At 36.0% G+C, this 22,735-nt stretch overlaps 1 protein-coding gene across 1 annotated transcript; it reads right to left on the reverse strand.

The window, feature by feature from the left end:
- Positions 1 to 3,169: 3,169 nt before the first annotated feature.
- Positions 3,170 to 22,699, reverse strand: LOC149567343 (uncharacterized). The gene is made up of 6 exons (XM_089820519.1): positions 22,409 to 22,699; positions 18,735 to 20,791; positions 18,375 to 18,537; positions 4,794 to 4,957; positions 4,197 to 4,455; positions 3,170 to 3,924 (listed from the first exon to the last, which is right to left on the reverse strand). The coding sequence occupies exons 2-6, from the start codon at positions 20,747 to 20,749 to the stop codon at positions 3,817 to 3,819; spliced, it is 2,709 nt and encodes a 902-aa protein (XP_089676645.1). The 5' UTR covers positions 20,750 to 20,791; positions 22,409 to 22,699; the 3' UTR covers positions 3,170 to 3,816.
- Positions 22,700 to 22,735: the final 36 nt, after the last annotated feature.

Consider the following 22,735-nt stretch of genomic DNA (forward strand, 5'->3'; position numbering starts at 1 on the left):
ATGTGCATAGCAATTATCTTGTTAATTGCAATAGATTTCCACAATCCATGATATTTTGTAGTCAAGCTTCTAGGTGAGATTGTGTAAGGATTTTTAGCATCAACATTTTGGATCATACTCCATGATCCATCATTAGGATGTTAATGAGAGAGCTAAGAATTATCTTATTTTACAAGAGGCAGAGTATCAGTGTTTTCAGGCAATTGCTTTGTTATCTCCCTTATTCATCACATGGGGCCCTTACACCCAATTCTTTGAGAGCCTTGTACCCATTCTTACACAGAAGAAAGATCTACCAAAGGGGTTAATCATTTCTGCTAAGAAGTTAAGAGTGAAGGAATTAAATGGTTTCTTTGTGGGAAAATTACAGTTGATACAAAATAAGATGAAGTTAATTACCACAGGAACACCAAATTTTATACCTAGCATATTGGACAGTGATGGAGTTAAAGAATGGTTAGAATGGTCATCCTTTTTTTATGACACTTTGAATCACTCCAGATTTTTGGCATACTGCAATGGTGATGCAGACATTGTAGTAGTGTATGATTTAATTGACATGCTATATAAACTAGAGTCAGAAATGGGTAAAATAATTGCAGAGGTGAAAGCTATAAAAGATGCTAAATGGAGCAAGTACCTTGAAGAGTTAAATGAAATCAGAGATGTCACATGGTCAAATGTGGAAACAGATATAGCCATTTGGGAAGTTATAGTAGGAGTAAAAGCTCTACCATCAGGGGTCAGTGATTGCACAGTTAAAATCATAGTTAGAAGGTAGAAAAGACAATAGAAATAAAGGGCAGTGAAAGCGACGGGTTGTTAAAGTACAAACAGATTCATATCAAAGACACTTTAAGAAAGTGCCATCTGCCTATTTCAAAACTGCTTCCCCAATTTTGTCCGGATACAAAAAATGTTTTGTAAAATAACAGTGTAAAAACATATTTTGTATTTGATTAAATCAAATTTTGACATGTGTCCTCCCATCTAAAAGTTGTTGCAATCCTTGCTTACAAAAGGATTTCCAAGATGTGGAGTGAGGGTCCGAATCCTATGCAATTTTAATGTTATCCTATGCAATTTAATGTTATGCTATTACAATCGATCCAATTTTTGTGTCAATTATATGTTATTTCAAATTTGCACTCTTAGAAGATAATGAATATTGAATGACAGAATTTGTTATATTCTGAGTCTCATATCAGTAATGTATGGTTTTCACGGAAAATTAATACAAAAGAGAAAGTTCTAAATATTTGTGTCTCTGATTTATGTCTCCATTTTGTATCTGTTATTTTGAGATTGAATGAGCATAGTTCTTTCAATTTAATGCAACTAGAATAGGTTGTATATCATTTCATTGTTGCTTTCAATTCAACGAATTAAGTAAATGCTTCTATGAATTGATAAGATTTCTAAGTATATGGGAGGGATATCATAAGAATGGAATTTAGGATTAACAGCTGATAAATTTAATTGCAAGCCAATTGAATAGGTCAAGATTTACTGGTGTGACTCTATGGCAATGGATAAGGGTCATAAATTTGTGATGTAAATTGATAGTCATTTGAGAAACCATGTTTGACAACTTTTTAAAAGATCGGCTAACTAGAGGTAGATGAGTTTTCAGGCTTCCACAGGCCAACATCAGTTATGTAGGGGTGATAAATATACTGCTAGAAATAATATTCACGGACCATTGCGTACAGAAAAACATAGATGGTATTTTTAGCTAAAAAATACATCTCAGGAAATACGTTATGACTAGATAATTTTGGAACCTAATATGAATTGATGAACCTTGGTACTTGGTATCAAAGTTGGGTTAGTCAAATTACTTTTAAGGACCATTTGTTTTATGTATTATATTTTTCACCTGAAACGTAACGTACTTCCAAGCAAAAACTAAAAATCGAACGCTGTAATCATTATGTGAAACTGTTTGTAGCAAAAATTCACAGGTAACCTGATACTTAAATCCATTGATTAGAAAACCCAAATTTGCTTCCAGCATTTGAAGCGTGAATGAATAAATTTACATGAGGGTAATAAATTACAAGAGAAATTTAATGCACACAAGCAATTTGAAAACTCTGGATTACTTGGAACGAACGGTGAAAAGAAGATGGGACTAATTTCTTCCGACCATTGCTAAAGAAGGGGTTCCTTCCACTTGCTATTTGCCGCCTGTAAAATGATTGAGAAAAACTACTTATATAATGGGCCGATGAAAACTACTTTTTCTCGAGATTTCACTTAGGGATGAGTTTGTTCCCGAGTGTAAAAGCTAAAAACTATCCAGCAAATTTAATCCTCTAATGCCAACATATCTTCAAATTTAGGCTCATTTTAAGCCCTTGGCTGGTATCTACCCTGTTGAAAACTTGTAATACAGCTTTAATCAATTTCTTGTGTTTAATTAAAACCAATTTTGAACTTGTTAGGTCATCAGAGCAAAACATACATCACTAAAGGCTCTCACATAGCTGCTGCAACAATTGTTGATCTGTAATGGGCTTATGAAAAGGTCACAAGTGCAATCGCACTGAGCCAGGGAAGAATCCAAATTGTTGTTCATCCCTTTTGTGCAAACAGTGAAGGACCAAGCGATTCACATTCACCTACCATGGAGGATCTTTGATGCAAAGGTAAAAGCAGAACTATAAATTCACAACTGGCACCAGGTTCGAGGCTCCCATCATAACGTAGGGACTCACTAGAAGCAACTCCCCACCATGAAGTAACCCAAGTAAACCGATGAAACCAAACTCATTTCCTAGTGCTTATATTCAATCAAGAAACACTAGTAGAATGTGTGACTATCATGCTGAAAATCAAATCAATATCACAGATGTACAGAGGCACATGAACATTGGCTCCCACATTCTTGGAAACAAGAAAGTGAAGAAGATGTCTAATTAATTCAACACTTCCCGAGTTACCCCCTAGAAGTCGACTGAAATTCATATCATAAAAGAATTTGGTTGACCAATATGAAGCGAGAACATGAACATGCTACAAAGACCTTTATGTGTAGATTATTTGAAATTTAGTAATGTTATTGTTTCTTACTATCATTTCTTTAATTATTTTCCAAAATGAGTTCACTTGTAGACAGCTAAACCATAATATACATTCAAATGACAAAGTAGACACTGTAAAAGAATGATAGTAAGAAATAATTTAATATTTGTTGTTAAAACAGTATTCGAGGTACAATGCCAGGAAAAACATGTTCATAAATGCTGGCCTTGCAAGCCTGTGTGTGAATTTCCTGTCTACAACTAGCTTTTGAGACCTAGAATTTGTGATTTATGGGAATCCTTGTAACAATACAATTTTGCTGGAAATGCCATTTTCCTTGGGAAAACCAGCAGGCCAAATACTGTATTATACAGCCGCAACTTTTGCCTAACAGTTTCACTGTAACCACCACTTTTCAGTGTTCAAATTTTTCCTCTGTTCTCTATTGTTTGAGAACATTCCAAAAAATCTTATTTTAATACATAGCAGGCCCTTTACTCCTGTGAAGAATGGTAATCAACTATGGACGCAATTCCCACTTCTTTTTTCTGCTATACAATTCTGAGTGAGCCACATTTGTTACCCTTCAACTTTGCAACAAATACAGTGCTCTTGCCTACAGAGAGAACTTATTACAATTTTATGCTTTCAAATACTTGAATTTTACATGCCAAACAAGTGGCCATACAAAGAAATAATAATCTAGTGTCTACAAAATGCAGAATGCTGTGAAAGATGTCATGCACCATACATTCTGCAAAAGTGTCTTCAAAATTGCTTGCATGTGGATTACTTCTTTAAATTGGTACGTGAAAGGATTCGCTTCCCAAATGGACTACTACGCAAAGCTGGTAAATGTGGTCGGATTGCATCAACCAAAGCAGAATGAAGAGGACCCTGCCAAAAAGTAAATTTGGCAGTTTTAACATTATATATTAAACGTTTTTACATATACAATTGAATGGTGCAATAAAAAAAAAGGCCGAAAATACCAAGCGAAGAAACATTTTGAACAAAAATTTAAGTTAATAATCAGAATAAACAAAACCTGGTAATGAGAAAAAATTAATAAATAAAAATGTTATGTTACTTTGATAATCAAAAAGATTGTGTTGCTTTTGTTGGTTTGCCCTTCTACAAGAGAGAGAACTAGGGTGTACAAAGAGAACCTTGGAAACAGTCAAAGCACACTGAACAACATAGTTTGCAAATGGATCTTGAAGCAGCTGCCCAAGTCGGGAACTTTTAATCAACTCCTGAACAATATGTGCACGTTCCTCTTCTCCAGAGATTTTCAAGCACCTTTCAACCACATTACTACTAAATTTTTGCATAGAAAGGTGTTCATAATTGCCATTCAGCTGACCCACTACATCTGCAATCACCCATGGCATGCCTAAATCCAAAACATACTGCACAACATAGTTGCTGCAAAAAAATGGTTTTAAGATATTAGCATGGGTACCATCGCTTCAGCAATCATAAAAACATCAGAATATACCAAAAAAAAATCTATTCTAATTAATAATGAAATAGACCACAATCAATATATATACCCTCAAAATGTACAATGCTGAGGAAGCCACAGAATAAAATACATATTATTTATGAAAACCTCAGCAATCAATTTATATGGTCCCAAAATGCATCACAGAGTGTGAAGCCTATGAAGCAAATTACAAACACAGAAAGATAATGCGGAAAAAAAACTTGTGAGCCAACAAACGAGTTTACAACAACAATGTGCTTAAGTTAATGTGAAGTACCCAAAAGGATCTTGGGAGAGAACCAATGCATTTGCAGCTATCTCAGCAACCAGACATTCCTTCTGCACTCCAACTGAATGATCAATGCAGCGTTGCAGGACACAGCATCCATGACGATGTGTTGCAATCTCAACACAGTGAGCTGCCGCAGCATCGAAGAGAAACTGCAACCATGGACAATATATTTTAAATTGTCTTGATATACCAAAGAAATGCAACACTTAAATCAAAACTAGAAGTTCCAATTCAAGATGAACTACAGAAGATAATGGTAGCTATTCAAAATGCAAACAACAAAACCAATAAGTTAGAGCTCTATCCTCAAAATTATCACGCTAGAAAAAGCACCCGTTTCCATATTGACAAGCTGCTTAAGACTCACAGATCGATCAATGTTTACACCAGCTAGACTTTTGAATATATATTAAATAGTCTGTTGCTAATTACATAGCTATCAATGTTTAGTCATGATAAGGCACCATAAATTGTTCATCAGATCTATTATAATAAGGGTCCTGCTGAGTTTTATAATCTGAGGCACTTATCAAACTTGCAATAATATTAATACAGATTGACAACACTGCAAATGTTTATCATAATTGGTACTTTGTACTAATGTACAATAAAACAAGGACAGATCCCCAAAGAACAGTCTTAAAATGAAAGGGCTATTTTAGCAAAAACAAAACCATCTCTATGGTCACAAATGCTTTATCATTCAACAGACAACATGCAAGCAGAGACCTTTTGAACTAAACAATTTGCCACGTGATTTTTCAATTGGTTTAAATTTGGACAATACAATATTAGTTGAGCCCATGCAATAATACAGCAGGCAACTCTTAATAAGGATCGACTTCCCAGTAGCTAGCATTACAGATTTGTGTCAAACTTCTCCAATGATCCATTCTAGGCCACAATGACCCCTCATTCAACAGCATACTTCCCCCATTGGCCTCACCAATCAACATGTCAAAATTAGCAAATAGCATATACCACACCAAAATCTCACACAAGATAAATTAACTAGCGAACTCTTTAACTCAATATAAAAGTACTTGTGCTGAAGGCAGGTTTGCAGGGATGCACACAAACAAGATGGAGATAAAGTTCATATTCGTCTCACTTTAAATTAATTTAAAGTTATCCTGCTACAAATAGAGATCATAATTTTAATATTTGTCTATACTTATTTGGAACTAGTAGATTTAAAAATTAGTAAAATAATAAAAATTCAATCATGTCAAAAATTTGGCATATAAACCATCTTTTGAGAATTAACTCAATATTATATACAAGTTGAACAGCGGAATGTATTAATCTGCAAGTAATAAGATAAATTTATGCAGTTTAATGCATCGAATGAACTAAACAAGGAATCAATTAGCAAATTAGGGTGACAGAAAGAAGAAGACTGAAGAGCTGTTGTGATATTAAAAAATCTTAATTGTATCATGGACAATGTAAAGATGGCATATTGTTCTGTCATGCTTTGGACAGTCTTGCAATGGTTCTGCACTACATACTGCACTCTGAAGGTTTTCATTCCCAAGCATCCATATACTCTGAATTTTGGTCTGCTGCTTGAGGGTTTCCTTCCATGACATGATTTGGTCTGCTGAATTTGAAGGGATCCCTCTCCAAATACACCAGTTGCTGTAGCAGTATCACAAGACTAAGAATAAAGTTGACTTTTTTTTTCAGATTTTTGAAGTACATTTTCTTTTCCTCACCAAGAATGCTTATATTGCATGCTTCCTCAATCATAGGCAATCCTCAACCGATAGCACTTGTCTGACTACTTCAGTCAATGGCAGCACTACTAATTGTCAGTACCTTCTTAAAGAAACTTAAAAAATGGCTCAATGATTAAGATTCATTTACCACCACCTACAGGGATGGATCATCTTCTATTGAATGGGCATACTCAATTATTAATATTGGTGGGTTGTTGCCTCACACACCGTTATAGGGAAGTCAGCAGTTTTCCTACTCAACAACTCTAGCTTTGGAGAGTTCATGTTGGTGTAAAAGGTGTTTCCCTTAGAATGGGAAAAATAAAGGACTTTATTGCAGAAAGAAGACAAAAAGATGTGGATAAATAAAATTGATTTAAAATCATAGGGGACCTAAAGGATCCGTAACTCCCTCCCTGTTTCATATTTTTGTCTACGCAACAAGGCATGGAATATGGTGACCATATCTTTGGCCCCTCTATTATTTGCTCATCTGTGTCCTTTGAGTAATAACAATAAAACATGGAACATCACAGTTTCTTCAGTCACAATAAAGTCAATAATAACAAGACAAAGCAGGGTCAAAAAGGAAAACAAAAGACACCCTTCATGACCCTTGTCTTGCAAAGAATGCAGGTGATTTCTAAAATCAATGAGAAAAAAGGAATTGGGCCTGATTTGCAGCATTGTTGAAAGCAAATTGGGTTGAAGGGGGTAGGATAAAACACAAATTATTATTTTATGGAATACTTCATGTGGAACCTAGCAGGATTGATTGTAAACAAACCACTATAAGAGACGATGGCCCAATGCTGTTGCAAGGTAATTTTCTTCCCAGCCTTGCTGCTGCCTTGGGGGTCTTTCAAAATTGACAGTTCCAGAAGGGTGGAGTTTCTGTTCAGTCAGAGTAGGTGTCCATGGAACATGAAGGTTTGGTAGGGGTTGGAGATTTTAGGGTGAAATTAGATATCCCAGGGCATAGGATTAAGACCTTAAAGGAACACCAGGCAGATTTCATGGCCTTTGACAGGGAATGTGGGATAGAAGTATAACGTAAAGATGTGAAACAGAGACCAAACCTCTAGGAGGCCCTTACAGACACATATAGGTCTGTGTCAAAGCTACAAAGAGTGACCATTGAAGAAAGGTTAGCTTGGAGGATTCGTAGCAAGCTGATAATCAAGGATGACATGCCCCAAAAAAATAGCCAAGGGAGAAACTACTTTCAAATTTGTGGGGCAAATATCCCATGAGAGTTTTACATAGCTCTAATAACAAAGGTAGATAAGCATACAAACAAGGCCGAGGTACAAGGAGCAAGCGGCCACTATGAGTTGCTTGGGGAATGCAGGGTGGTATCCTATATAAGTTTGGTTTGGAAATTGTTTGGGGGAGGAAAGATAGAAATTTGTCACTTTCTACAAAATAATTCAAAAGGGGTCATTTGTTATTTTTTTCCAAAATATCAGAGCATTGCTTGCCTGGAAGAGTTTAAACTTGAAAAATCAAATTGTGACTTTGGCAATAAGGTTGTTTGAAATGAAAAAGTTAGCCCCTTCAACTGTGGAAATTTGTTCCCCATATCCTGAAACCCTTGGAAGAGGTGTTACAAACAAAGGAAACCACAATAACACTCCCGCATTTGAATAACATGGTCTCAAAGTTTTTGACTCCTTATATTTAAGTGTTCTATGCATTCAGTTGGATGGAAATTGCATTGAATGTCAGATTGAACTTTTGAGAAGTCCTAATGCAGTGAAGGGAGGCATCTAACCACCCCTAAGGCAAACTCCTCATCACTGGAAGGCAAAGTCGGTATAAAATCTTCAACTGGATTTGATGGGATTTGTTAATAAATTTAATTGGGGGGTCTAAGAATGGGAGCCCCCAATGGGATCAGCGAACAACAACCCTTACGGGTCAAGGGTAAGTGCTCCTATCAACAAGCACAATTTTCCCTATCGAATGGCCTTTTGATTCTTTATTTTTAAGCACTTTTTCCCAAAATTGATGTGTTTGAACTCCAATGGAAATGCATCATTTTTAATGTTTTGCACGCAAATCCACTTAAAATGTCATCCACTGATGCGGGATGTGCAGACATCCCTGGGACAATCAAGGGATGTTGACCATCCCCGCGTTCATTCCAAGGACATTGTGTAATCCTAGTGCCCCAACAGCAGAATGGTAGCACTTGGGTAGGGGAGAACCTTGTCCCAGGGATATCCCTATCCCAAGAATGTGGGAACCTAAAGGCTGAGACATGTTCTCATGTTTCACTGAAAATAGTTGACCTCTGGACTAGTTCTCCTATTGAGGAAGAATATTATTGTATTCTTGCTAAAAAAGAATAAGTTAATGAAATTTCATGTAAGAAAATGTTGAAACCATCATCAGCATTGTTTCTGTTGAAAAGAATGTTCAGAAAACTTGCAATGGAAATCCTTAGAATTAAAGTTGAAGCAAAAAGAGACAAAAGGCTGCAAGACTACCTAAATGCTACTAGAAACAAAAGCCCTCTCTTCTTAGGAATAATTTTACATTGTATTTGCTATCAGTAATCTAAGGCTATCAGTTAACAGAGAACAGGTAAAATATAACCAGTTTTGATTATTTGGATGCACAATCACAAAGGAGCGAGATTCGTTGCATTTGGACAATTAGTGAAATGTGTTTCACTGGTTGAGGAATTGATTGAAACAGTTTATAGGGATTTCAGAACAGATTTAAGTGATGAATTCAAGGAAGCTTTAACAAATAGAAACAAAGTTAATTTCCACCTCGGAAATGACCTGATAGACTTAGACACAGCTGACGTGGTCAAAGATTTTGGAAAGATCAAGAATGACATGGATTCCTAAGGAAGCTATGGAAGATCCCAAAACCCTAATTAGGTTTTCAAATCAAAGATATCAACAAATTAAAAGGGATTAAGTAGCATGAAGAACAAGTGATGAGATGGTAAAGAACAAATGAGAAATTATTGCAAATTGAAGAACAATCACAGAGCTGATTTCAGAGAAGCTACAGAAGGACTCTATGGACGGATACAATGCATAAGGGATCTGAACAGCTTTTGGAGAAAGCATTTACAAGTCAAATCCTTGTTTTTCCTAACAGTTTGCAACAAGTTTGTAAAATCATTCAACAGGAATTGATTGTAAATTCCTTAACAGGATGAACATTGTAATAGTGGGATAAAATCCCTTAGCATGGTAGTAGGACTACTAGATACTTTTAACAGGGTATCAATCACTCCTAACATGGTGACTCATTTAGAAGGTGATAACTTGTAGCTCCTAACAAGGCAAACTTATCTACTCCAATGATGAGTTGTGGGTGGCATCCCCACCACAGTTTTCCCTTCTAACCAAAGATTTCTACAAGACCAAAAATCTGGTGTTATGTGTGTGCATGACTTCTGTTATTGTTCACTGCATTATAACTTTACATTTCGGTTATATGGTTGAATAGGTAGACAGCTTTCTAGTGCTGCAACTCAAAGAAAAAGGATAAACGTTTTAAAGGTTTCAAGTTTGAATTGGTGAATAGATTTGTAGTACTGATTCAAATAATGTTGAGAAAGTTTAGTAATTGGATGGAATAGGTCGTGAAAAGAGTTATGCTGTCAGTCCTGGTGTTGTCTTCCAAAACAATATGCGGGGTTGAGTCTTAAAGACCTTAAACTACAGAATATATCTTGCTGTAAGGTGGATTTTAAAAGCTTTTGTTGGTAATGAACCTTGGAAAGTTTTGATCATATATAAAGCATTGCTTGTTCTAGGCCAAAAAAACAATAGAAATCAGACTACCTTGGGTCCAATGGTTTTAGCAGAATTTGGAGGTGTTCAGTGAGTGGGGACCATTTGAAAAAGAATAAAGAGTTGTTTTTGAAATCAAAGAACTCTTTTACTACCATGATCTTGCCCCAGGCTATTCTACTAAATCATGGGCCTTTAAAGACATCAGTGATTTAAGAGATATTTTTTAAAAAGGTTTGTTAAAGAAGTTGGCATCACCAGATACCCAAAAAGTCTGTTCTGAAAAAAGAACAATATGGTGTGAATTTTATATTTCTATAAAACTCAACTCTTAGTTTGAACAACTTTATCTACAAGGATGGTACCATATTTGAAATCAGAAAAAAAACATTGTTATGAAGATATATAGTTTGCTAGCTGACTCGAGGGCATTATCAGAAAGTTGAGTGAGAATTGGCACCTCGCTTTGTCTGTTGATAATTGATCCTGTGTTTGATAATTGGTCTTCTTATTGTGAGTGCAAAAAAGTTTGTTTCAGATGGTTACTTACTCAAGAACATGCTGTGAAATATTATTACGACTTTTTGGGCACCTGTTAGATCCTGTCGTTTGTACTTATATAATAAAGCAGAATCCTTTGAACATTTGTTTTTTGAATGTACTTTCAACTACAGTCTTCACTCACTATGGTTGTTTAGGTTGGGATGTTAAAAATGGTTTCACTTGCCATGAAATTTTATTTTGGTTATGCCCACAGGTTTCCTGAAGAGCTTAATAGGTTCTGGTTTGTCTTGACTAAAGAAAATTTATGCCATATCTAGAATGCCGAGAATAAGGAGTTCTTCCAGGGTAAAGAAAGCATCTTCCTGACTCGCAATAAGAACTCATTCATATCTATCTCGATTGAAGTTTATATGGTTCTCAAAATTCCAGAGACAGGTTTACTATTATGCTGGAAGGACTTGCCCTAATTTAAAGAAAATAGTTTTAAAAGGCCTACTGCATGAAAAGTAGTTGCAGATACAGATGACTATTTCGAAAAACAAAACATCAAGCAGCCTGATAGATTTGAGACATGAATGCAGTTCACAAATCAAGCTATGAGTCAGTGGAAAACATTTGGTTCCTAATGAAATGACTCATCCAGTGATTGATAATTATGAATTTTTGAGATTGATATGTACGAAAATTAGGACCAATCAAAAATGGTGCTGGGAATAGCACTTTCTGTGTCTGCCTGCTTTGTAGTAGTGATACACTGTTGATTATCATATTTTTGCTGGCTTTGCTAAACATTGGAGCAATTCGTTAAACTGTATGTATTTTTTAAGGATTTGAGTCTTTTTTTGGACAATTTCAGCTGAACTTGGTGATTTCTCCCACCATTTATTGTGCCTGTTCTTTTTGGTAATTGATCTCTGATTTCATCTTATTTTAAACACAGCAAATTATAAAATGGTAAAATATACATAAAATACTTAGAAATGAAAGAACTGGTTTTATAAACATTGTGCAATCACCAAATGTGCAAGTTTCAACAACCGACATGCAATTCACAACTATTGGCAAGTTGACCAATTTGAACCAGAATTGACCAAAAGAAAAATAGGCCAGTTTAGAAGACTTTCCTGAAATATGAGGATCAGATCCAAAGAGAAACTTGGTAACTAAATGGGATTTTTTTTTTCTTCTATAATTGGACCTAGAGGAATTTTACATATAGAAGCTTGACAATCTTTATCTCACATGCTGGATCTATCAATCAATGGCTCACCCCAGTGGAACATCATTACAAGATCCTAGTCCCCTCTCCTGACCGTCGAGTGCAAAAATAAACATAGTCACTCGGGTTCTTTTTTATGTTTTTCTGCTTCTATGGTTTCGAGCACTGTTGTATTTGTTCCATTTAGGAGAAATAACAGAACCAGAATTATCTAGAGAGCTTAAATAACTATTCTTCTGTCTCTTTTCATTGGATGCTCCATTACTTCATTATCATCATTGTACCCTTCTTCTAGTATAAATACCCCATTGGGATATATTATATATATTTAATAGCTACAACAAAGAGTTAAAGACCATTAGAAGTGGGTAGTGCTTTATGATTTAAAACATGAGAATTGCTGATTTATGATCCATTGTGTATACAAGATAGAGAGTTCATTGATGCTAGTTTGCTGTTTTAAAGGCCCTCAAGAATTGGGGTATGTATGTCCTAGCTACAACAAAGAGTCAAAGATATTTAAGAGTTGGGAGTGCTAGGCTCAAATATGAGAATTACTGATATATAATACATTTACTATAGAAGATAGAGTGTTCATTGATGCTGGGTGGGGGTTTTGAAGGCTTTCAAAAAGGAAGAAAACTTGTACAAATTGGTAAAAGTGAATTCTATGTCAAAGTTTTCTATCATTTTGGATTTCCAAAAGATAAATCACTTGTGTTGATGTTTATATTACTTCTTTGTGCTATTTTCTAACAACTGATGGCGCAAATAGATATAAGAATCAATTTGTGTAATGACCCCATCCTTGACATCACACCACGCGATTCATCAATTTGGTGAAGACTATAAGTGAAACAAGTTTCCAAAAAGGACAGACAATTCAAGTGTACTGATTTTTTAAAAAGTCTGCCGTGATGAACAGGTAATATGATGAGTAATAACGATTAAGACTAAACATTGATAGCAAGCATTAAAAGGTGAGAGCATTATCTCTGTCACTGAAGATTATATACCCTGGTTGACAGTGCCAAGAGACTAAGAGGTGACTCAGCGGTCAACTGCCTAAGTCTCCAAATAATGCATAAGGAGTTAAGAAGCATCAAGTCAGATAGTACCTATCTTTATCATACAGAATCAATGAAGAAAGGCTTTATCCTGGAAACATCAATTATCAAACAGTGACCCTCATCACTTCAATTACTAATAAAAACAACATTGAGGGAGAGTGAGTCTTGGTAAGAAGAAAAAAAGTATACTATAAATATCAAATGATATTATGGAAGAAGATATTATTCTTTAGAGACTGGAAGCCTGGGATTATCGAGTAGTGGATGAAATGGTGATATACATGCTATTAGAGACAAAGCTTTGGCAATTGGGTTTGTGCAAAATGGCCTAAAGAGTCACATAAACATAAAGGATTGCACATCATAGTATCAAGGAAATAGTCCATCAGATATAATTGTATTAACATGGAAGTAGAAATTTGACAATAATTATTTGGTCAAAAATCAAATGCGTTACAAACTGATATTGATTAGGGGACAGCAAATAGCCAAATCAGAATCGAAGATGAAGTTCCACTATAAAGTTATTCATAAACAAAGACATAAAATATTGGATTAACAGCAAACCTCAATCAAACAAGATATTTGTGGACCCCGGAAGCTAGCGATCTAAAATATTTAACGCCGTTCATCATGAGTACCAATAAATAAGATTAATGTTAAGGTAACAGGCAGCAATTTGGTAAATGGTGGTTATAATCCATATCCTTTATCAACTGGGTTATATCCTGAATAGGCGTGTCCGACAGCAATTATTATAATTAAAAACATCCTTAACAGATGACTAAGTGATCAATGTCTATGATGATTAAGTTATAAAGAGGTACAGTAATAATCAGCAATTACAATTAAGAAAAGCAATTCTAATAAAGAGAGCCAAACCAATCTGGGTTATGCAGCAATTAGTTAAAAAGAGGTGTGTTTGGCACTGAAGAAAGGGAGATACTACAAAGGTGTCTTTTGGCATCATACCTCAATCATTCAACATAAGATATATGAAGACAACCATCACCATTTAATCAACCACAGAAGAACCGGAGCTTATTAAATATATTTGGTACTCATCACAATAAGAAACCAGAAAGGAAATAAACCATATTTGTATTGTTGGCAAGCATTGTGTGACAGCAAATTGGAATGCTATAACTTATCTATGAACCAAATAGTGATTTGCAGAATATTGTATCTGAATTTCTATTTGGAAGAGGGGCAAGATATGGTATGATATCTATGCTCCACGGAGTTTTCAAAATGGAGACATTTTAGGGGATGGGAACATGTTTCCGGTACAAGTATGGGTCGAAGCCAATATTTAGGGGACGGGACCTCAGGAGACGGTGATTAAAAACATAGGGGATTTTTTATATAAAGAGAGACAGAATTCAAACATGCATATCTTAACATTGATTAACCATGCACCATAGACATTTTAGAAAATCAATACATGGAATATTATCAAATGGCAAATACTATGTACTTCCATTATACCAATATCACATACATATATAGCAAAAATCAAAATGCCTAAAAGCTCCAAGTATCATGCATGAAATCAAAATGAAATAAAGAGAAGTCCAACTAAAATAGTTAATAAATACTAAAAGCAATCTTTCCTCACTACTACTACTGCTCTTATGTTTTTTTCTTCCTCTTAGCAAGTATGTCAAATCTAGAAATGAGTAGAAGAGTTAGCGTTTAATGGACCAAATATGGTTTGCATATTTTAATTATGTTTTTAAGACAACTAAAGGCCCGCGCAGACAAAAAAAAATTTAATGATTTTTTGGAGGTGTTTTGTCTTTAATGGATTGGCTGGGAAAAAGGGGATGGCCAGCAGTTTCGGGTACGAATAGAGGACAGCAAGACTGTCCCCGGTAATGCTGGCCGTCCCCAAGTTTCCTACCAAAAAAATTTGGCCATTTCAAGGACATTTCCAAATTTGCCAAAAAGGGGAGGACTCAAGGGACAGCAAATATCCGTCCCCGCATTCCCCGTTTCATCCCCGGTACGAGTATGACCCCAAAACTAGAGGGGACATGTCCCTGTGGAACACTGTATAATATATATACTGTAGCATTAATATCACTTATAATAGTGAAATCAGATATATAAAAATATATACACAGATATACATATATAAGTTATGTTAAATTTTATTTATACATACATATTTGTAATTAGTACACTCCTAGCCCATTCCTTAATCACTCATCACTGCCCTTTACAAGGCCAGCTTGGTTTTGTCAAGAAGAGGCAGAGTAGTTCCTCAAAAGGTAGGTGAATCCTGAGATGGGTATGACCTGTTTCCTGAAAATTTGCAGGGGCCTACTTGTAGATTGATTTCCAAGCGCGCCCTATGACAAGTAATTCCCCTCCTTAGAGTTGACGATTGGGAAAGCAGTAGGGGATTAGGGCTTGAGTATGATAAGGTCAAATGTATTACAAATAATAAATTGTTTCTTAATTTAATCTGATTTAAATGCATAGTAATGTATGTTAAAAAATTTAAATTGGTAGCCTCCTTACTAACTACCAATAGATGGGAGCAAACCATTGTCAACTATAGGCCAGTAATCAATGCACAATGTCCCTCCAAAGCGCCATGCCATATCAAGAGATCAATATTCAGGGTTTTACTCCTCTCATTCCATGAAGAATTTGATAATTACGTACAACTGAAAAGATTGATGTTCCTGAACTAAATTACAGAAATGAAATACACAAAAATGAAGTAAAGAATATAAATACATATGATGATGCCCTCAGGCCAAAAATTTTGTATGTATATAAAAATATAACAAATGATTAAAAAGAAATTCTATGCATGCCAGAAACTATGAAACAAAGAAATAATGAAAATGAAATGGATGAGACAGGAAGAAGAATGCTCTCTATTGATACACCATTCCTACACAGGAAAAGAGGATAGCCTGACTTACTCAAGAGACATTCCACTACAATAAAATGTTAATCTCACATGCATAAGCCACTTAATGGGAGTACTTTTACACATGTAAGCCCTATACTAGGCACATATTACCAAAATAAAACAAAATGAAGCCCATAGGCTTACCTCATTTTTGTAACTCAATGGTTCTCATAATAAAGGCACATAAATCAAAAATTAGAATCTCCAAACGCAATTTAGCTAACAATTATGAACTCAAGGGTACCCATAGGAAAGACACATAAATCAAAAATTAGAATCTCCAAATGCAATTTAGCTAACAATTATGAACTCAAGGGTACCCGTAGGAAGGACACATATATCAAGATTAGAATCTCCAAAGCAATTTAGTAAACAATTGTGTAAGTTTTGTGTACAATGGAGTGTTTTGGAACCATTAATTTCTCTTTTATTTACTTATTTGTTTTTAAATGTCCCTGTGTTTATGGACTATGCTTTTCAAGGTTATAAAATATATGCAGGAAAATGGGTAAAAATTTGTAGGGGGAATCTACAGTTAAATGATTCAGATGCAATGGAAATATTTTCTTTCTATCTAGCCTATATCCCATGCTCTCAGCTTGGAAGTGAAACCAGAATGGATTCTTAAAGAAAATTATCCAAACAAGAAACCACAGGTGAAATCTCAACACATGACAGGAGCAGCAGGCTGGGTAAGGGCAGTTAGATGATAAATCTATTACTCCTTAGAGGGCATATATGAGCCCATAATAAGACTGGTGGATTTCCTGAGCTCAGAATTATGGATGAGATTTGTGATAGCACAAATCGTATTAGAACAAGCTTTAGAATTTTGGAACCATTCTTTAGTCACAGGAATCAAAGAGGAAACTGAAAAATCACTCATGTAAGTAGTAAATTGTAATGAACATAATTTGGACCCACTAAGCTACTCTGATGGAGTATACCTCAACATGTTCATCTGGAAGCCATGGTGGTTCCCAATAAATCCACTGCACATATATTTATAGGATACAAAATTGTCATGTTTGGAGCTAGCAGATCATCGGTTGTTCATAGAAAACTATAAAATTTGGAAATACATATTTGCTCAATAGAAGCTAGAAACCTCAGTGGGCCAATGCGAAAGGGGTAATCATTTAGATTTTTTTGTTGGATCCATTACATGAAAAAGTGGGACTAAATCCAAAATCTTTCTTCACTGAGGATGGCCTGATCCTTGAGCTAACTCTGTCTTATTTACAATTACATGCATAGAACTCCCTATTATGGTTCTAGTGACAAGGATTGTTATTATGGTTCATGATTTTTTAAATTTCTTACTATGCTGCCAGGTTCAACCATTATGGCACCCGTACCCAGCCCAAACAGGTCTGGTTCAGGTCTAGGGCCTAGAGGATAGAGGGACGGCAGAACGGGGTTACAAGTTTCCGGGACTGAGGGACAGAGGGTCCATAATTTGGGGACGGTTGGGGGACGGCAGGGGAATGGTAGCGGAGGATCAGGAGGGGGTTGCATATACTAAACTTATGGTACTTAAAATGCTAATTATGAAAAGATTTATTGCAATATAAGATATAAAGATAAAAAAGAGTAAATACTTGAACATTGCATTGAATTAGAACATCAATCATTGAACATAAATAATCAAATCAGCAAATAGTCAACACCGAAACATCCCCCATCCTTGGCAGAGGTGGCAGAATCTGGTGGCGCCGCTGGGGGCGGGGGAACGGAGTCCCCAAGTCCCTGATGCATCCAAGTCTTCAGGACATGGGGCAAAAAGAGGGGTGTCCCCGTGTTACTATGGTTCCCAGATATCTACCCCGAGCACAGCCTGAACAACCTAGGTAGGCTTTACGTGCATCTGACACAGACCTATGGGGTTCTTGGGTTGTACGTCCATGTTTAAGGAAACCTGAAACAAGTTAAAACAAAAAGCTCCCCCTCCACTGTGATTGATGAGGATTGGATAACTAAATACTATATTTTAATGAATAGTGTCATATATAATTATTGATGTCAGAAGTCAGCAATAGTATGCGTGTCCAGAGTTTACATGTTTATTTAGTTCAAATTAAGATGCCTTTACATGGTTTCTTGGACCATGAATTAGAGACTCATCTTTCATGTTTACTTTAATTGACATGGTCCTACTTGCATCCGAAGTGATTTGTGAACATTTTGAAATATGATACCACTGTATTTTCTCGAGAATCAATAAGATCTAGAAGTTGAGCAGCTGGTACATCATAATTGAAAACAGAAAACAAGGAACAAACGAACCATATACAAAACTTAAAATATCACTCAATTGGGAAAAAAATGAAGCAATAAAAATATTAAATAACATCTGCATCACCTGATTGTCCTCACTGCAAAGCCTTTGCAAGCACCGCTGTACAACATGATTACCATTGAGGTCCTTTATAAGAGTAACAACACCAGGCTTAAGAGAGGATATAACCATTGAAACCTGCTGTGGAGTCTTAAGAATTTCTATCAATTTCTGTACAGCTCGAGTACTACAAGGAAAGATATAGATTTCAGTGAGTAAAAATGACAGCTAATGTCTCTTCCACGAATACTATTCAGACTCATAGGTCACTTGAACAGCAGAAGTTTGAAACATTCACATTGTGTGCATGCCTAATCTAACCAAGACTTCCAAATGAATAATTTACAAAGCTAGAATAAAGCAGAATTCATACATATTACTTACCCATGCATATTAAGAGAGATACTGACAAGTTCACCTGCTTTCCTAGTCACAGCATCAAGAATTTGCATTCTCTGTTCCTCATTAGAAACTTCTAAAAGCTTTTGAACAAGGTAATTACCAAAAGGATCCGTCATCAGCTCAACTATATGACCAATGATCTCTTTAAATATCTTCTGCACATCCTCAGGAGATCCATCATCGAATTTCTTCTGCAGAAAACGACAGCCATGCTGATCCTTTGCAATGATAAAAATTTTGCCTTCCACATCATCCAATGTAACATATTTAGGCTGTGGCTGTTGAGAAGTCATCAAAGACCTCAAATTGAATTTAGACTCTGCAAACTCAGGTGAAATGCTTCTTGAATGACTGTTAATGTCCAACTGAAAGGAACCTGAATGCGAATAGTCACTTAGCAATGCCCTTTCATTGTATTGTCCATTATTTAAAGTTTCCTTCCGGCCTCCTGAGTTATTGATCATTGTGAGAGAGTTTATGCCCTGATTTCGAGTCAATATCTTTTCAGGAAAATTAAGTTTATCATCTACACCCAAGTTCCCCAAGTTCCCACCCACCTGGGAATTTTTAAATGGAGCAGAAAGAGAATGAGAGATTCTGCTAGACATAATTCCAGGGGATTGACCATTGAAATATGCACAGCTTTCTCCCCTACCACAGAAACCTTGAGCATGATATTGACACACATCTCCACTCTGCATTGGATGAACTGAGAAACTATTCATGCCCACGTGACTAGGTACTAAATTTGTGCTCCAATCCCTTTCGTTATAAACTGGTCCTTGCAGCTGGAAACTCCTTAAAGGTGAATCAAGTTGAATATTTGGAATGGGAGAGTGCAAACCATTTTGTCTAAAGGTTCTGTTTGATGTATCTTCAATGAAAGTAGATCCAGCCTGATGAGGAACACCAGCTAGAGGCTGCACATGGACCTGCTGCAACAACATTAACTCCTGCTGCATTCTAAGGTTTCTTTCTTCCATTATGCGGTGCCAAGTCATGTTCATTGTATTCATCTGCTGATGAGAGTCAGAAATGGTTGTTCTACGTGACTGAGGCTGCACAAATGTTCGCAATGTAGGATCAAAATATGATTGCTGCTGCAAACTACCAATTGAAGGCAATGTTTCTGCTTCTGAAATTGAGGAATTTGGGAAAACCTGATTGCATTTGTTCCCCAGAGCAGGAGATGTTGCTACAGAATATATAGGATGCAGTTGCTGATAATCAAGTGTTCCCCTAGGACAATTATTATTAAATGGCAAACCCAAACTGTTCATGTATGGGTCTGGACCATGAGCATTGTGTGATAGTAGTTCCTTCACTGTTCGAACTTCTCTTGGATAGGCCATTTGGTTTCCTGTGGATTGCAGGTCCCCGTTGTAGTGCTTTGACTGGAAGGAACCTTGAATTCCAAAGGAATGTGTTCTGGAAGAGTTCATAGAACCATTGTCTACATTTAACCGCATTGGCAAGGTAGTGCCCACACCATTCAAAGCAGAATAATTTCCTGGGGAACTTTGATCTTGTTTGGTATCCAGGACCCCCCCATCCAGATTTTCTAATGCTTCCAGCTTAACTCGCTTACCATCATCAATCACAATTTCATTAAAACTAAGATTAGAAAATGCATCCGAAAGAGCTTGATCCTCAAGAAAACTACTCTCAACCCCCGAGAAGTCAGAATATATTTTCTGATTTGACATGGCTCCCCCATTCTCCTGCCCCTGGTCAAAGACCCCTTTCAACTGAGACCTTTGGTCTATCAGGGACTGTGGAGAATTCCTACTGCCTGACGAGGATGAGCCAGAACCACTATAGTACGATGAAAGAGGACTGGTTACAACAACATATGTATCCTGAGACAAAGTAGAATTTCCTTCATCTCCACCTTTTACAGACTCTACTCTCTGCCCCTGGGGAGGTGCAGAGGTTGCACGAGGAATTTCACCCAAAAGCATCTCAAACTCTTCGTCGTCTTGCTCACTCCCTATCATATTCAAAACCCCACAGAGTCTTCCCTATTGTCCGTGTCCCAACTGTATTAAATACATATATACACACATATACATAAGAAAATCTACAAATGATCCTTTAGGATGTATGAAACAATTCAAACATAACAGCTACAAAAATTAAAAATTGATTTAGATCAGCAAAATTGCTTCTATCCCAAATTTTAAATTATACAGATGAAAGAGTAATACAAAGCTTTGAGAAGGCCTCACATCCATACAATAGACATATGAATGACCCATTAGGATATATGAAACAATAACAGATGCAAAGAAAAACAGCAATCTGAATCTATTTCATCTAGAAAATAGCAAATCACTTCTATTCTGAAAACTTTCAATTATACAAATGTTTCACTCTTGGCAAATGGCAAATTATAAAAAAATTGTGAAGTTCTCATATTCATACTATCTATACCTAGACACTTTAAGCTTCTCCCTTTACAAAAAGATATTGAGAAGTTATATGAAACTTTCAAAACTTCGCATTCCCATAAGTTCAAATATGCATGATAATGTAGTGTCTATGGGGCAAAGTAAGTCAATACAAATGTACAAAAGATCCACAGGAACTTAACTGTAATCCATTAAAAAAAAAAAAAGAATTCCAGATGCTTAAAATCTTATTCACCGCTAATCCACCAAAATTGCTTCCATTCTCAATATTTCAATAATAAAGAACAATGACAGTTACACTACAGCTTACAATTCTTTCATCTCTTACTAAAAGAAATAGAGAATTACCAAATGCTTCAAGGATTCCCCTTTACTATTAAATCATACATACGAAAATGACTATAAATATTAGAAGTAAAAAGGTTAGAGATGTTATTTTGGGTCATAATGTACAATAAAATTTCAGTGTGGGAATAAGGGGATTTTTTTATTTCACCCATACACACACCACTTTGGTTTCGGTTTGATGCTCCCGACTAAATCTCAAATGTGGATACAAATACAAATGTGAAAATAAAATTGAATGTGATTTGACCCTGCAAGATCCACGGTGCAAGGTAATATGGTACAGATGCATACGTTCCAATCTCTGTACGCTTGAGAGTGATCAACACAAATGTTTCGCTCTTGGCAAATCAAAATCAATAGAAATGCAATAATAGACTAACTTCTTACATCTATACCTTCTAGAACTGCAGATTTTAGGATGGCTTAGTATCTATTATAAGGTATTACTGCTATACCTTCTAGACCTGTAGATTTTAAGATTCCCTCACGTTTATGTCTATAAAATACAAATAAATTACACACGTTTGAAGATGACCCCTCGTATATACCATCTAAACCCCTTATCAAAGAACCCGTTTCTGCTACGGTACAGCCTTACTATGATCGCCGACTTGTTTAGCAGGCGAGCTCAATACGTTGTGGCCAAACAATACTCTTATAAAACCGGTCAAACAGACTCGTTTGCTTAATTAAAGGTAATTTCAAGCACCCGGTGAAAAAACACTAACCTTTTAAGATTTCTAGTTGCAATCCCCTTTTTAGAAACCCTAATTAAGAGGGCGTAAAATCGGAATCCAATGCACAAGCCGGAGACAAACTCAGAACAGGAAGCCATATAAAAAACAAGATAGATAACGTTTCAAACTAAAGAGATCGCACTCGATAGAGATCACCAACCTCGGAAGGATTCTAACGTTTAGGGATGCAGAGGAATCTTTGTGGCCTGAGCTTTGGGGTTTTGGTAAAACCCTTGAAAAATCCTCACATTTTTGTTGAGGATAATTATGGAGAATACTGATCAGAAGGAGACGGACGGATGAATTGCATTGCCAAATTTGATCATACACGGTTGAGGAAAACACAATGAGGAATTGCCTCTGTGTTAATCCAAAATTTTCTGGACTGTCATCCGCAGTAGCTGTTTCTGCTTTTGCTCATCCTTTTGAGTATCATTGCTTTTGCAATACTGGGGATTTTAGCAAGTGGGGTTTCTTTTTATTTATT

Source organism: Cupressus sempervirens, chromosome 3, assembly GCF_028749045.1.
Source record: "Cupressus sempervirens isolate cs-2001-9-10 chromosome 3, ASM2874904v1, whole genome shotgun sequence".
Classification (NCBI taxonomy): Eukaryota; Viridiplantae; Streptophyta; class Pinopsida; order Cupressales; family Cupressaceae; genus Cupressus; species Cupressus sempervirens.